General features: G+C 38.2%; 3 protein-coding genes across 4 annotated transcripts in view; 1 reads left to right on the top strand and 2 right to left on the bottom strand.

Moving 5' to 3' along the window:
- The first annotated feature begins 1,982 nt into the window (after positions 1-1,982).
- On the top strand, positions 1,983-11,794 carry LOC114354883 (BAG family molecular chaperone regulator 2). 2 transcript variants are annotated; one of them, XM_028307467.1, is made up of 5 exons: positions 1,983-2,249; positions 4,027-4,096; positions 4,240-4,312; positions 5,168-5,280; positions 9,657-11,794. In XM_028307467.1, the coding sequence occupies exons 1-5, from the start codon at positions 2,143-2,145 to the stop codon at positions 9,894-9,896; spliced, it is 603 nt and encodes a 200-aa protein (XP_028163268.1). In that variant the 5' UTR covers positions 1,983-2,142; the 3' UTR covers positions 9,897-11,794. The 2 variants fall into 2 exon arrangements, with proteins under 2 accessions (XP_028163268.1, XP_028163269.1); XM_028307468.1 differs by lacking the exon at positions 4,240-4,312 and having other exon boundaries at positions 4,027-4,169.
- A 157-nt stretch (positions 11,795-11,951) lies between these two features.
- LOC114354882 (RAS oncogene family member Rab23) overlaps positions 11,952-17,232 on the bottom strand; it is a 29,056-nt gene continuing 23,775 nt past the window's right edge. Inside the window, exons 2-6 of the mRNA XM_028307466.1 lie at positions 16,864-17,066; positions 16,059-16,221; positions 13,799-13,878; positions 13,246-13,424; positions 11,952-12,746 (exon numbers count right to left, since the gene is read on the bottom strand). Of these exons, the coding sequence (XP_028163267.1) occupies positions 12,637-12,746; positions 13,246-13,424; positions 13,799-13,878; positions 16,059-16,221; positions 16,864-17,018 (687 nt within the window). The 5' untranslated portion in view covers positions 17,019-17,066 and the 3' untranslated portion in view covers positions 11,952-12,636. The remainder of the gene's footprint in view (positions 12,747-13,245; positions 13,425-13,798; positions 13,879-16,058; positions 16,222-16,863; positions 17,067-17,232) is intronic.
- Positions 14,046-15,159, bottom strand: LOC114354884 (uncharacterized). Its single transcript, XM_028307469.1, has one exon. It carries the CDS (start codon positions 14,724-14,726, stop codon positions 14,157-14,159), a length of 570 nt encoding a protein of 189 aa, XP_028163270.1. The 5' UTR covers positions 14,727-15,159; the 3' UTR covers positions 14,046-14,156.

Consider the following 17,232-nt stretch of genomic DNA (forward strand, 5'->3'; position numbering starts at 1 on the left):
TAAGTATGATTTCATGGAACATATCTTTTAAATTATACAGCATTTTAAAATATGCCAGTCATATAATTTGAAATTCAACACAATGTGTTCCTATTTTATTTATGAAAGTATTTCTAAAATATTGCTTGTGAATAGTGTTTCATAATAATGCAATAAAACGTCTAGTGTTAACTAATTATAATTAGTGCTTAAAAAAATAATAAAACTATCAATTCCTGATTTATTTTTATTAACTACGATCGTGTAGTTAATGCATGCTAATAAATGTTTGTTGAACTAATACAAAGATATAACTAATTTCAGTGTATATTTATACCACTTAAAGTTGTGCATCTTTTGGTGTAAACGCAACTTTTTGGTGGGAGTAATATATTACTTATTAGAGAATTCTACAGCAGAAGTCAATGCAAAACTTCTTCAGGGTCTACTCAGCTTTTATATTAGTCCATATCTATAAATAACCTCTGCTGGTACTATTTCGTTACCTCAAACTTATTTACTGCTTGTATGTAATAATATTTTGAATGTATGGCATTCAGTTTATATTTAGTTTTATCCCTTGTAATCTATGTCACAGATTTTTATAAATATAATTATAACATAATTTATTTACAAATAACTAGACTTAGCGGTCGATTGTATCTATTCGATGTCAATTATAGTTACGCGACTTTTTTCTTCCAGGCCATTTTTATTTCAGCCGTAAATGGTAATTTATTGAATTAGTTTAATTAATTTTCAATCATTCAATAATAAATAATGTAATGTCGATCTCATATAAGAACAGAATATGTGTGTATTTATGTTACCTACTGTAAATTGCATGGTTTATTAATTATTGTTCTTATGTGAAAAAACGCTAAACACAATTTAGCGGTTCGGCAATAACTAAAAATATGTAAATTGTAGAATCATGTTTGGGCTAAAGGACAATACAGAGATTTCAGATAAATTAGTGTAGAGCCCCTTTGAATGTAAGTTCAATATTATATTAGCCCTTTGTTAGTGTTAGAACAAATCTTAATTCTGTACAAATAATAACACGTTTGTTTTTATTTGAGATCGATGTTTTAAAATTATGAAATTTTGTATTTGTTATCTTATTAATTGTTGTTTTAAATTATACGAAAGCTACTGTACAACAGCTTTGAATATTGAAAAAGTTATACTAAAAACCCTAGTTAGTGCGTTACGGTCCTAGAGGTATTATATTTTTTATAATTTAAATTATGTAATATAGTTCCAAAATACTGGACTGTCCTGTCGATGACATTGACAGTGGGGCGCCACCGTCAATACCGGATCGCTGGTTCAGATTTTTGACATGTTGGAAACCATATAGTTGAACGATGGTAGCGCCCCCCTGTCATTGAGTTTGGCGGGACAGTTCAGCGTGGGTCATCTATATGTATTGTGATCTAAATTTATTACTATGATAAGTTTTTTTTTTCTTAGTAGATTGTGTGGATAATAGTTTCACATACCGCCCAGACAAACTACAGTCGCATCGCAGTATTGTAAATTGTTAAATCGATGCCAAGATTTTATTTATTGTTAATGCGAAAAACATTCAAAGTAATACCATAAATATTTATAAACTGAGCATCAGAACGTTTTAAGCACATAAATAAATTTAAAAACATGATTCTTTTTTATTTTTCTCCTTTTTAACATTGTTATTAAGATATTTTCATTTAACTACGGCTTAACCCGGGAAACTTGGTACTACGAGTCCTATAGTATCGACACCACATTGCTGCACCATGGTCTCCCAAATTCCCAATATAAAAATAACCACGTCATTGAAAATCAAGTCAGCCAGCTTCTTCACCCCGTAGATTTGGTGTTTTTTTTGCCTTAACGAGTATTGCCATAAAGAAAAGTAAAAAATGGCAACATTATCTCCAGTACATAATCTGTTCTCTCACTCCTGTCAATGCCTGTCATTTGTTCTGTCTGGTTCTGTCGCCTGTCAGTCAATTTTTGTTGTTTTGATCAGTTTGACATTGACGTTAAGTTTCTCGTTCTCGGAAAATCAGTGCTAGTTGCATATTTTTATTAGAAAGACAAAATCATCGGCGTTTAAAGTATTAAAAGGTTAATTTAATCCTGGCTGGGCCTTACCGGGACGTGTCGCGAACCATGGAAGTGGACCAGTACGCAGCCGAGTGGTCGTACGCCGGCGAAGGGTCTCGGCTGCCCCTTATTGATGAGTCGTCGGCTTTGGGGACTCAGGCCCCGAAAGATAGGTGAGTGATAACGCATTAGATTGTCGATTTAGAGAATAAAACCTTCTGCTAAGCGTCTTCAGCACTGGCTATGCTGCGCAGTTCAGAGATCTCATTACGTAGGTCGCCGTCCAAAAAAGGTCAAAGCGGTAACGGCCTAGTTATAAAAAGTTAACGATACCACCCACACTCATAGTTTAGCGCTTTCGGCTATCGGAGATTAATCTTCAAAGCTATTATACAGTTTCTCAGCAATAACCAATTTAGAAAATGTGCCACATCCTTTGTAAAATGTTTTTGGATACATAATATTCATATTATTGTGCTATATAAGGATGAATTAGAATCAATAACAAAGAAAAATAAGGAAATGTATCAACAGAAGTCAAAGCAGGGCCACTCCTGTACTTGGCCAGCATTTTAATTGCTTGTAACGTGTTGCGAAACGCTACTGGGTCATGGTAGCAGTTGTTACACTGACTGACAATTGACGCAATCTACAAGGAAATACTAAAGATGCATGTTTTTTGTTCGCTTAAAATATCTTAAGATTTCAGAAATTCTACAGCCATTTAACAGTTTGCATGTAGGTAACTTATACATTGTCATTTTATATTTGCAACGTAAGTACGTTTTTATTTATTTTTTTTAATATTATACATATTTGATCCAAATAGCGTCCTAAATCCTCTTTAGGTTTGTCTAGACACTAGACGTTATTATGCCTGTGTGTACAATGTTCCTTATTTGCCAAATTGGTAAATATAAATTAACTATTTAAAGTAATTTTATTAAGTAATTTTCACTCATAATATAAAATAGTTCTCTAGAATGTACATTCACAACCTTAACATATTGCCAAAATTATATAAATTATTAATTTCATTGTTAATAAAACAAGAATTATAGTTTCACTTCCCTCTTGTTAGAAAAAGCACAATGTGGAAAATAACTGACATTTGGCATGATTTTCCACATTGTGCTTCATCCATGAATTATTATTTTAGTTATTCATGAATCACAATGACAGAAGGTCAACCAACTCCACTTCATAATGCCATCAATCCACCCAGAATTGAACACTAATTCATTTTAGCATCAGACATGCAAACAAATGTGTTGTGCAAGTGCATTGTCCCCAGCCCAAGGTTCACTGAACCCTTATGTAACCTTCAGCGATGAACACATTAGTAATACACAGTTGTATGAACCTATTCATAATAAGTTGTGTTGATTCAAAATTAGGCATTTGACTCATTTACATTTGCCTTTCAATCTGCTTAAGAAAAATGAAAAAGATTTTTTATTATAAAATGCTGCTAAAATGACAGAACAGATTTTAAAAAACTTATTTTCAAGTTAAAAATATTCAAATATGTAATGGTCAATTAGATAGTTTCATGTATGAATTATTATACCATAATGTTATATTAGAAAACAAGTTGGAAAAAAAGATTGCAAAGCTAAGCAAAACAAACATAACAATAATGGTCCCAAAACATTTCCATGCACCACTTTCTAATGAATGCTTGGTTAATCACACTTAGGCCATTTTCTGACTTGTCGGCGCAGCAGCGGCACGAGTATTGAGTCTGTGCCACACACGCTGCGCCAATCAGGAACGCTCCATTGAAATATAGGCGCTCGGTAAGCTTTCGGTACCGCGTATGCCGAGCGTGCTGATTTCGCGCCGCTGCCGCACCGACAAGTCAGAAAACGGCTGCAAATCACACTATGTATTTTTTATGAAAAATAAACCATATTAAAACTCCATAAGACGTTTTGTGGTATCATACAGGTTAATAGCAGTGCTGGACCAAGTGGAGATGCGGGTGGAGCGGCTGCGGCGCGACACCGTGCGCATCGAGGAGGAGCGCGACTCGCTGCTGTCCACGCTGGACAGCGTCAAGCACTCCGAGCTGCTGACTGACATCACCGACTGTGAGTTGTGGACCACTCCCGCTGTATCGTGCAGGCTATAGCGGCGCCGGACCAAGGGAGATGCATCGAGGAGGAGCGCGACTCGCTGCTGTCCACGCTGGACAGCGTCAAGCACTCCGAGCTGCTGACTGACATCACCGACTGTGAGTTGTGGACCACTCCCGCTGTATCGTGCAGGCTCAGTAGCGGCGTAAGGGGGGGGGCGGTGGGGGCGGTCCGCCCCGGGTGCCAAGCATCAGGGGGTGACACAAGTCGCGCAGATTAGTACTCACTGACGAATCTGCATGGCAAATCTGCGGTCTATGTCCATGATACGGGGGGGGTGCGATTGTCTTCCAATCTTCGAATTGTAACTCCAAAATCCTGGGGGGTACCAGAGGGTGCCTTAGGACTTATGACGGGGGGGACGGGGGGGTGATCGCCCCGGGTGCCAACCCATGCTACGCCGCCACTGTGCAGGCTATAGCGGCGCTGGACCAAGGGAGATGCGGGTGGTTATAAACTAGACCACTCTAGAACAACGTGATATGAAAATAATAGTACCACAATGTTCTAGGCTATATGGCGAAGGTCGGGGAAAGTACCTGGATGCGGGCAGCGCAGGACCAGTCGTTATTAAATTCCTTGGGGGAAGCCTTCGCCCAACAGTGGGCGTCTTTTAGTTGAAACTATTGTGTAGTTTATATTAGTTTGCCTAGACTATACATAATATAACCAAAGCGATATCATATTTTTTATTTGTTTTGTAGATGTGATGTATTCAATACTTACTTCAATAAGGTGGCTATATTCCATCATTTTAATAGTAACAAGCCATTTGCTCATTAAAATCGAAATCCCCGCGCTGATTGAACTGACACACTTTTAAAACTGAAATATTTTCGTGTGTTGCGTTTGCAAGCCTTTTCCCTCAAGACTCTTGTCTTGTTATTCTCTTGTTGCGTCTTGAGTCAAGACCATTCGGACTAGTCCTTGAACTATGCCTAATATCATTCCAGGTGACAAGGACGACATAGTCAGATACGCGGACCGGATCCTGGCGCGAGCGATGACGGTGGAGGTGGCCGTGAGAACCGACCGCGACCCGCAGCAGGAAGAGGCGTTGCATCAGGTACGATTACAAACCTTATCAAAGTACACATTAAGCTAATAATCATAAGAAAGGCGCAATTTCTATTTTTTATTTTCTATTTTTCGAACATCTTTTCTCGAAACTAACTGACCCAAATAATAACCCGTTTTGGAAACTCTTAAGTTTAATAAATATATTAATGGTGCTGCAAAAGCTTCATAATTGAACTATCCATAACAACTTTGTGAAACTTATCACTGTTTAAAACTATTGTGGTATGTGGTTTCCTCCATGGCAGCTATAAATGCCTGCTTGTTCTATGCATGAGTCCATTTGTTTATCGCTTAATTGAAACCACAACCCCTGATAATAGTGCCATAGAAATTATTTTTTAAATTAATGAGTTCTTCATGAAACAAGTTGTATGAAGGCCACATATCACAGTAGTATTTAAGAGCCATTTTACATTTTCGTGCGAATTTCTAAGATTTTGGAAGCATGAATTACTATCTTAAGCAACACCCAGATATTATTTAATAACTGCGAAAGATAGGTCAATCCTTGGTGTTGACCATTAATGAAACGGATTTACTAAAACTATTTTGCTTAATTCACAGTGCCCCATCTCCCACAACCATTTTACGGAAAAATTGCCGCAGACTCATTTTCAAAGTCCTGTATCTATTATTTATGCTCATATAATAAGCTTAAAAATATATAGTAATCATCGGACATATATTCTTGTAGTCCATTAATGAAATAGATTCTTGAATTTCATTACCATTATTGAGTAAAATCTAAAAATAATTTGGCAAATTTGAAGATTAACGTCACATTTTGATCGTGGTTTTTGGTTTAAAAACACAGCAATAACTGCAATAAAAGTATCCCAAAATAAAGAATATTCATTGTAGAATTGATTTCTACAGTTATTGTTTAAATATTAGTAACCACTTTGTCAAAATATTGATGTGAATATCAGTATAAATTACAATGCGGAAGCCGACATCGATTAGTATGGCGCGAGCGCCCGTCAAGGCAGGACCTGTGTCATTTTTCCCGCCGTGACGTTTACGTGCGTTCGTGTCGTGAAGCGGTGATTTGTACGGCGACCAAATACATTTGATACTATGCCGAGAGGCTGTTTCGAGTCGGCCGGCCGAGCAGAAATTGAAATGATGAATTTTAATTTCTTTGACGGATCTGGGTGTAACTATGTATAATATGTAGGTACCATGTATTTAATTTAATAAATAAATTATAAAAAAGTATATCCATTATGATAGCACCCTTAACACAAGCATATTGGTTGCCTACTTTTGGACTAGATGGCGCTGTGAAATTGTCCAAAGATTTGTTTATTTATTTATCCGCTTTGAGTTTTGTTTCGTGAAGAAGAAAAAGAAGCGTTTTGTTCTGTTGTTAAATCTATACTAATAAAAGAGGAAAGATTTAATTGTTTGTTTGTTTGTTTGGAGGCAATAGGCTCCGAAAAAAATTTCTTTCACGATTTAGAATCCTAATTTTTTTCTATGTTGGCTATAAAATATTTTCAAAAACTTTAGTCCAAAATCTTTGATAAAATTCGACGTTTAATAAATAAATTAGATAACATATTAATACTTTTTTTTTCAGTACGATTTTAGTACTTGTTTTTCAGAAATTCTACGATTTAACTAAACTTCTAAAGTGTTTATATTTTATGCATAATTTATTAACTTCTAAAATATACATATATCCTATTGATAGATGACGTGCTTCGTATTTTATTAAAATTATTACCTGACTAGGTTAAAAAGGTGTGGAATGTTATTTTGGAGATAACTTGGTTCCATAGAAATATAGAGAGATGCTAAGTAATGCGCTGAGTTCGAAACTCAGTGTCGTATTAGAAATTCACACACACAAAGAAATCAAATTATGTGCTCATTATCCATTGCGGTATCAGTATTCAACGTTCGAATAATCTTTAGTACTATGCAAGCAATATAAACTGTTTACATAATGACGTCGCTACTGTCATCATTGCTTTCACAAGCAATATGTTCCAATTTGTCCCTTGTCACATTTCCCTTTAGTTTCTGTGATCTGTGCTTGTTTCTAAGTTGATATCAATGAAATATTCCTTAGTACTTTTGATTTAAATTATTTTTTTTATTTTGACACGTGTTTGAAAAATCAAGGTCAGATTACAATAAAATAACAAGTGAAAACGTAACATTGCATTGCAACTCGCAATTTCGCAATATTGATGAGGAGATTACTGTCCTGGAAAGTCTGTATTCATTCCTAGGATTCCCCTAACACCATCAAATTCAAGAGAATTCAAGAGAGTGCAGTTTCCCATCTCATGCTTAGGGACCACGGTTTAAAATAGTGTGGTTGCATAGAGCCTGCAACGGGCAACCGCGGGCGCAGCTGCTCATACTAATTTTCGATACAAAAGCAAGTGTTGGCGCCCTCACGAGTTTTAGCGGAGTTCCATATGGTAGCGGGAGTAGACTTAAAGGAAATCTATGCTTCTCCGACGACCAGTTCTATGTGGAATACTCCAGAGTATGCGCACACAATAGCCTGGTGATTTTAGCACCTGAACGAAAAACATTGTTTACAAAGAAATCTGCGGCAGGTGTAGTGTTTAAATTTTGTTTTAGAAAGATCTCATAATTTTGTAAACAAGTATTCAAATATTTAAATATAATAAATCTAATATTTGTAGATTTTATATCAAAAAATATAATCATTTAACAAAATTAATTTTCTTAGAATATTTTAATTCTATTAGAACCATTTTCCACTTCATCGCAGAAGAAGTAGCAGGCAAAAAGCTAGTATGAAATATGTAGTATTGCCCGCGGCTTCACTCGCTTGAAATTTAGTTTGTCACAGATCGTCATAAATTATAGCCTATACATTGTTATTCTGGTCGACGCCAGGGATGGATGAGCGTCGCTGTCGCTGGCGACAGGGTCTTCTGGTTCAGGGTTCATGGCGTAGGTCTCAGGCAAAATGAAATCCACTACACAAAGCACTAATAATAGTAATTACACACATCACTAGAGTCGTATCGGAACTGAGTGAACCAAAGGTCTTGCGATAGGAACGTCCGACCCGAGTGATAGTTGAACACAGACTGCCTAGTACTGCTGTACTGTACTGTAAAGTTTCATCAAAATCTGTTCAGTAGTTTTTGTGTGAAAGTGTAACAAACATCCAGACGTCCACACAAACTTCCGTATTTATAATATTAGTAAGACTAGTAAGAAGTAAGATAGTAAGATTAATTATTTTAGTTATTTGTTTACTTATAATAATGTTTATTTCTTAGCTCTGTCTGATAATGGATCTGGAGGAGATGCAATGGCCACCTCCATAACAAAACAATAGAACCCTATGGAGTTTGGGCTTGTGTGATTCGCCTTGACGAATATTTCGTATCCAGGGTCCGATGATGGAGCTGTAAGGGGGTAGATTTTTTTTTCACTATGTGACTGTCTTTATTTTGTACTTAATATATATTTTACATATTATTATATTATTAGTTATTATTACTAGTTTCATTATGAATCGAAATATAAAAGACTTAATAACTCTATTAAAAATTTAAATTAATTTATCAAGTTTGAATACCTCATTCTACCTTAATATTAATAACTTAAATCAAGTCTTAATACGGTCACGGCTCTAGATTTTTTTGTCCATTTCAGCGTTCTTTTTACTCTTTTGACGTTGCGTTGACAGCTTTTACCTAAATTCGCGCGGAATATTTTTGTGAAATGGCTCTTAAAGTGCAATGAAAGACACAGACGTGGTTGTGTTTTTCATTGCTCGTATATTTTTTAGAGGAGGTTGATGATGTTTAATTAAGAGCTAGTTTTATCATATCGCGTAATGGACGTTTTCATGATAAAAACTAAGTCCTATGGATGGCTGTAAAATTGTTCTCGTAAAACACGTACCAACTGGTTACGAAACCGAAACCCCAAATGCTTGGAAAACCTAGAAATATTAGTCTTAAATGAAGCATAATTTAAAGAACACCCTAAGAAATTATGGCTATAGTTTTAACGCTCATCAGTTGGCGCCGCCATTGTATGAGTGAGGTTCTGTCACATTCTAGTGCCTGAGACAGTGAAGCCAACTGGTGAGCGCTGAATCGGTAGGAGGAATATCGCATTTGCACTCACCAGGATGGCGCCACTGTAGAGTGGCAGTTCCACTCTGGTAAGTATAAAACCTTCGACGTAGCGTGGGCAGGCCTACTAGGTGGACCGACCTTTATCGCGGGAAGATCCTGGATGCGGGCAGCGCAGGACCGTTCATTGTGGAAATCCTTGGGGGAGGCTTTTGTCCAGCAGTGGACGTCATTTGGCTAAAACGATCGAAGTATAAAACCCTGGTCCCTTGTCTTTCAGGTGAACATGTACATAGACCAGCTAGTGATGTCGGTGCACGACGATGCGGTCGTGGCGCACTCGCGCTGCCAGACCTACATGAACGCCTGCACGTCGCAACCTGACCCCTCTAGCGGGACTGACAAAAACTTCGAGTCCGCCATCCTCGGCTGCACCCTCGACGACCAGAAACGAGTCAAGAAACGCCTCCAGGGACTCCTCGAGTACTTTGCGAGACTCAACGTCACCACGTGCTCGTGAGTAGAGGCCCAAATGCATAGACTAGTGCTCCACTGAGCTTAGTTATTGCCAGCTTTTGTTTTACGCGGCTGAGAGGACTTCTTACGTTCGAGTTGGATGATCTGCTTGTGTTTCGTTTCAACTGATGATTGATCTGTTAAATGTTATTGGGCTGAAAAATTCTAGCGTGGTCTAAATTCTATTCAAAATTGTAAATACATTAAAATTACGCATCCTTGATGTTTCTTCCTAGATATTGAATATATTTAGCGTTGTCCTGATTCACATTCAAATCTCAGGTGTTTCACAGTGGGTATAAGCTTTGGCAAATGTGATAATGTGTGTTGCCAGCTAAAATTAATGTCGTTCACTATCTGTTTGTACGCGTAATATTCCAGTACGTACGTATCTTCCAGTGCACTCGTAAGGACAATTTATATTATCAGTCGTCTTAGCTTGTATTTTGTCAAAGTTTTAAGCACCTTTTTTGTTGATTGTTATTTTATTTTTATTTTGAATGTTAAATGTCTTTTCGATAAGCGAGTTGAGTTTTGGTTGCGAAAATTGTCTGTAAGTGATATCTGTTAGGGTTCCACATTTTGCTAATATTTGGGCTGTATTTTTTGGAAATAGGTTGTTTTGTTCTGTCTTCAAGCGACAGCTGATGCATTTTGATGTAATTTAAACATATTCCATACTCATTTATGATTCTGTTAGCGAGACTCAGGAGTTTTCATTATTCAAGATTCCTAAAATATAAATGTACTTTAACTATTTATGCTCAATAGGCGTGTTGGGGAGGCCGTTAGTGCCTTTGATTTGCGGAAAGTGTGTTGATATAATTGTGTTTGATGTATAAAATACACAGAGCTAAAATCTAAATAATTTCCACTGAAACCTTATGTAACACATTTTCCTAGATAAAAGGTAGTTGTTATAGTGAGATGAGAAGGTATATTTTGATAAATTTTTTGGAACGGTATTCTGATAATATCGTTCTTTATAAAGAAAATCTTTTGAGTGCTCATGCTCTGAAAATTTTGAAAAGTTTTCGTTCAAACATTTATCATTTCATGCCAATATCACACGAATTTACCCGTTGGTAAGTTGTATCAAAATATACTTTCCAGAAAGTGATTTATGAAAATGTTTGTCGTGTAGTGAGAGGTATGTTATAAAATATTTTATATCTTATTTTCTAATAAATTATAACGGATTATTTAACATCACCAAAAAGTTTAAAACATTTTGATTTGTATCTATCTTTTTAGATATAAGGTTATAATGTTGGAACGCTGTCAATCTCGTTGCGCATCCAACTACAAAGTTATGTTGTAGTGACAATGATACAGGTACGTAGTACTATTTTGGATTTATAAAATCTCATCACTTACGGTATGAAAAATTAATAATGTTTGGCTTAGACATGATTTAGGGTTAGCAAAACTAATTTAAAAAATTCAAAATTAATACATTAATAAAGTGTTGTAATAAGCAACGGGAAACTAATCAAAATTATCTCTAAAATATATCCCATAAAATAAAGCTTATTTGATTTGATTTCTATGATAAGAGATGCTGTACATCCTAATTTAATGACGGTAATTTACATATGTTTATTTCCTATATTTCTAAACTATGTAGGTATTACAGTCGGTAAAAGTGCTACATAGTTAGATAGTTTACCGTTTTATATTTACAAAACCTATTGTACTTATGTTACGAACGATACATGATAATTTATGTGTTAGTTGTAATTGTAATAATATGTAGAAAGTCTGACATAGATAAGCATAAGCAGTACGCGGACTTTTTAGGGTCCAATATAAAAATATTTAAAGCTGATATAGCGGCATTTGTTTTTTACTTATTTACGCATAAATATCATTATCTATGTCAGACTGAACCTTTGGCGCTTGGCCAAATAATAGAAAGCGTTTTTAAACATCTGGTCACGCTCATAATGTTTTATGTAAAAGTACCTACGGCCTTAAATTGGTAATATAGCGTCTTTTAAAATACACTACTGGCTATTTATGACGTGTTTTATTTTATAGTTATACACAAAAAGTCATCTTAAAATGTATATGTGTTTATTGAATAACAAGAAAGTCGCATATGAAAAAAATAATTTATTAATTTTCCATAAAAGTACATACTATTTACATAACTTCGTTGTTACGACTTTATGTCCGTATAATGAAAAATGACTAACAATATTTACGATACGAATGAACGATTAGAACTTATGGTCTGACGAGAAACTGAAATTCTGACCCTCGCCAGAACATACACAATAATTCGAAGGGTTATTAAGTTACATCTAATTTCATTGCACTTGCAAGTTTTTTACATAACTACATGTTATATGTACACGTTTTATTCTATGCTACTTCTTACATATTAATTTCAATGTTTGTTTTGCATTGTCCTTATCCATGGTTGTGTTATGTTATTTTTAGCACAATCCAATCTTGGAATACACACTCAATTTGAGTATTTGATAGTTCGAGGTCATGATACGTTATCCTAAAATGTTAGATCGTTTTTTAAGACGTGATATTAAGCAGTCATCTTGATTAATAAGTAACTGATAACATTCACAAATTGTTTTACGAGAAAGTGTTATAGTTTATCAAAATTCTTGTCCATGTTTGATCATATTATTTACTAACGGCATGACTGGTCTGTGTACCGCACCATTAATACTCCAGATCCTGTGTTGTCGCACGAAAGAGGTCTATTCTTCTGTATGTGGTGATCACAGTATCCTGCAAGCGCTCTTGAGAACGTTCTTCTTCTTGCCGCCGGGCCGGTGCTTCGCCGGCCGCAGAAGGATCGTGCCGTTGCTGTTATGGTTTGTGAAAGTGCCTGCAATGAAAATGTTATGTTCAGTATCGTTTTGGCCATGAAGCCAGAAACATCGATGGTACAGGTTGATTTGTCTCTCTCATTCATGCTATTTTGTGGATCTAGTCGTAAATAATGAGATTCCAAGCGTTGCTAAGAGCCGTTTGAGTACATCTGCAGGCATTTCATCGGGTGGGCTAGCGCCTCGCGGCGCCATCAGTTGTGGTCGTGCGCCGGCTCTCGTAGCAGCTTGACGGCGCTTATGAGCTAGTGTTGCTATTTTTTAACTGTAGCGTGTCATATCCAACCGTATGTCTTAAAACATAGGGTTTAGTTTAAATTATTTTCTTCTTGGTACCTTGGAAGGTCTTATATTAGTTACCTATGACGGGCGACACGCAGGGCGGCAGCGCGCGGCGAGCGCTCGGAACACCGAGCCCACGTTGACGTCCTCCTTGACGGCCGCTCGCATCAGCCGGCAGCCAGTGCCGCGTCTACTAGGCTCCGTCTCTATAGTTACCTATGACGGGCGACACGCAGGGCGGCAGCGCGCCGTCGTGCGCGGCGTCCTCGCGGCGCATGTCCGCGAGGCAGCGCGCGGCGAGCGCTCGGAACACCGAGCCCACGTTGACGTCCTCCTTGACGGACGCTCGCATCAGCCGGCAGCCCAGCGCTCGTGCCACTAGCTCGGCTTCATCTCTGTAAATTAGTTTATCATCATCAGATTATTTAGTCCCCACCGCAGGAACACGACTTCACGACTTTGACTTTTTTTTTAAAAAGATTATTAGCAATTTGTATTGCCCAAATTACTAATAGTCCTATTAGCCCCTCGTGTTAAGCTAAATAAGCTTTTGTTACGAGTGGGCTCACCACAATAGTCGAGCGGCGGTGGGATTCGAACCCGCGTTCCTCGGATCTCGAGTCGGCCACTTCGACCCCTTCACCGTTCGGCTATCGTGGCTATAACTATATTTTTTTAAGTGTTAACTTTATTTATGTAGCTACTTAATGGTTTTAGGAGTTTGCTAAACTCTAAACTCTTTCTAGGTAAATAGAAAATAAATACTTACGGTCCAACGACGCATTGGTCCATCAAATCTATTTTATTTTGCACTATAATCGTTGGGATCTCCCCACATTCATTTTCTACCTGAAAAAGAAAAGAACATTTTAAAGATTCTTAACATCGTAAATTTTAACACAAATAACCACAAAATATTATATTACCTTTAAAATTTGCAATATTGCCATTGTATGTGATAATATGATAATTGGGCAGTGGAGACAAATGAGAATGCAATTAATTAAAACGGTTTATTTACGAAATACACAAATAAAATAATGTCAAAATATAAGGTAGGTAAACATTTAAGTACATAATATCAGTTTCAGTAACTTTGTATTTACTTAAATCATAAAACATTAAACTCATCGTCTTGATAGCTTGCAGTCTGGGCTACCTTCTCGACCACTCATGATCTCAATTTGGTCAGCCACCGACTGCACTTCGGACGCGCTCGGTAGAGTCTTCGACAGCAATAGTCCCCGCCCTCCCGCCGAACAGTTGATCCCCATCACATAGTTATCGCTGACCCTCTTGAATATGTACTTTGAAATGCGTTCACAAGTTCGGTACTGCCGCTTCACTTCGACGTCGCCGTAGTAGAGATGTGTCATCGATTTCCCAGCGTTGTTCACATACGACGCTTGTACAACAGTCTGGTTCGATACGTCGAGCTTCTTACAGTCACTGTATGCAGCCTGCACATCTTGCCGCGAAAGCTTCTTAAACGTGATCACTTCGCAGTTGCTCCTCTGCCTCTGATTCGGCGGCCAGAAGTACACTACAAACCGGCTGCCTTCCAACTCATTCAAATCAAAATTATCTCCGGTCTGGTAATAGTCTATGCATTTATCTTCACTGCTTGAAGCCACAACACAACTTATTTCCAACAGAAAAACAAGTGCGCACGCGACGGCGTACTTTCTCTCGGGCATCTTCGCGAAATGACGATAGTTTGTGAGATGATTGTACCCCGTCCAAATATAGGCCCGGATATGTAAACAACGATATGCGATGCGATGTGTTTGTGTGCTTTAGATATGTTGTAACGAGATAATGGTAAGCTGTGTTCGATTCAATTGTAGAGTTGGTGAACTCTCGTTCGATTTTAATCTTTAAACACATACAAGTAAGAGCACGCAGAGCACATGCATCTGCAGCCGTGTTTACTTTATTAGCGGATCGAAAGTCACGACTTCAGATAACATTAAACGACCGGCTTCATTTAATTTTATTCGCCTGCGGAAGATAAGTTTTAGAAATAATTGTAAGCTGCACGTTTCTTTTGCAAATGGGTTCTGTTTCAACACAAGAAAGTTTTTTCAGATTTGAACGATTTAACCATCTGAACCCATAATTTACGACCACTTAATGAATGCAATCAATCATTGATGTACGTAGTTATTTAGCTAGCTGCGGACAGAAGCTAAATTAAACCGTTAAGGCTAGTACTACTTGAGTGAATAAATCAAATACAGGTTTCACTACTTTCAAATTAGATTTCTAGATCGACATATAAATTATTAGATATTTTAGCTACCTTGTAAATTTTATTAGTTTGATATTAATTTAATTGAAATAGTGGCACAGTAGCATCACACATTTATAGTCGTCACAAATAAAAATATTAATAAGTGCGAATCGTCTTCTATTTATTATCGTGGTTATAGTAGGTACTCGTAATTGACTCAAACAGTAATTGAATCTGAGATGATTCACCGTACCACTACGCCATCCGAGTCGTCTTTTCTTCTCCATTTTCTTCGAGTAATAGATTTACCCTGGCACTATGCTATCGGATCGTCTCTACTCTTCCGTGTGATTTCCTTTCAAGTAGTAGGAGGAGTTCATTAACTTCCAGGAGTGTAGAGCGAGTAGTTAGTGAGTTAATTTTGCAGGGCAATCGAATAACGCACTTAGCCTCGTGATTGGGCCATTGTACGCGATTTGTGGTTTATCTTCCTATATCTATCCCCCCAGAAAGCAAGCAGACGGGCTGTCTGCCTAGATCAGTGGTTCTTAACCTTTAAGTCACGAGGGACCGTTTTACCAAATTTCTGTCTTGTCAGGGACCACTTTTTTTTTCAAAATCCTATGAAAGGTCGATTTCGCGCCCACTGTGCGCCGTTTGCATTGAGTTGACTCGACTCATCACGTCACGTCACTTGTTTATTACGATATCTTCGTGGACCACTTGGAATGCCTCCAGGGACCACCGGTTAAGAACCACTGGCCTAGACGCTCGCCTGAGCGTAAGGAGACGGTACCTTTAGCTTCCAGGAGTGTAGAGCAAGGAAGGAATCCCGGTCGGTGGTGGAGAAGGCGAGCACACATGCGTGCGCGCCGCGGTAGTACGCCTTGGTGATGGCGTCGAATTCTTCCTGCCCCGCCGTGTCCCACAGCATCAGCCGCACCTCCTCGCCATCGATTCTGGAATGTGGTATTATAAGTGGTTAGTACAGGTTATCTTCAATCGCCCCCCGTCCTGGGGGGCCTGTAGGGCGCGCCGTGTAGGCGGGCAATCGCCGGGAGGGACTGTGGTAGTGAAGGCTTTGTCCGGAATCCCACAGTTCCTTCCCACTTAAGGCGAATGACGGAGCACCGGGGTCTTTTTAGTGGGTATGCCTTTGTCCTTCTGACTTGGTGAGCCCCACATAACCTACCCTGTCCCCGCAGGATAGGTATGCATTTTAATGCATGTTTTCCCCGAAAAAAAAAAATATCTTCAATGCTGGTAACAGTTCTTTGTCTTCAAGAGATTCTGTGGCGTAACTTTTATCTGTGTGTACTGATTGTATTTAGTACCTACAGTCAAAACCTTTCTACTATTTATGTCTCGTAACGAAACTCATCCCACCTCTCTTTCCCACCACTGCAACTCCTGTATAGCCAGGATCAGGATCTATGAAACCCAACCAGTGGAAGGTATCACGTTTCGTGAGGTATCGTTGCGCTAATTAGAAGAGGTAGCGTAATACCTATAAGGACGCGTCGGAAACAGGGAAGGAAGGAGTTCCCACTTCCTAAAATAAGATCAATGAAGTTTAGTTTCTTTAAAAAAGTAATGCTCACTCGATCTGTCGCTCCAGGAAGTCGACGCCGATGGTCTTCTTGTAGTCGCGCGTGAAGGTGCCGCGGCAGTAGCGCTGGATCATGCTGGACTTGCCCACGCCGCCGTCGCCCACGATCACCACCTTCAGCGCCACCTCCAGCTCCTCCTCGCGCATATTCGCACCATCGACCCGAGCTCGCACAACATTAGTGGCTGTTTGCTCCTGGAACGAAGATAAAAACAGCTGTAGGCATGAAGATACTGGCACTGTTCTCAAAAGGTTGTTGGTAGGTATTTATATCTAAGTAAACTAAATGTAGGTATGTTTTTGTGTTAGGTGTGGTACAAATAGTTCGAGTTCGAGCTATCCTCTTTGAATCGCGTCAAAA

This window comes from Ostrinia furnacalis, unplaced genomic scaffold, assembly GCF_004193835.3.
Source record: "Ostrinia furnacalis isolate ACB-3 unplaced genomic scaffold, ASM419383v2 OfSCF2256, whole genome shotgun sequence".
Lineage (NCBI taxonomy): Eukaryota > Metazoa > Arthropoda > Insecta > Lepidoptera > Crambidae > Ostrinia > Ostrinia furnacalis.

Coding starts and splice junctions, on each gene's coding strand:
- LOC114354883 (XM_028307468.1), top strand. CDS start 2,143: ATGGAAGTGGACCAGTACGCAGCCGAGTGGTCGTACGCCGGCGAAGGG. Junction 4,170..5,167: donor GCTGACTGACATCACCGACT/GTGAGTTGTGGA, acceptor ATATCATTCCAG/GTGACAAGGACGACATAGTC. Junction 5,281..9,656: donor AGGAAGAGGCGTTGCATCAG/GTACGATTACAA, acceptor CTTGTCTTTCAG/GTGAACATGTACATAGACCA.
- LOC114354884 (XM_028307469.1), bottom strand. CDS start 14,726: ATGCCCGAGAGAAAGTACGCCGTCGCGTGCGCACTTGTTTTTCTGTTG.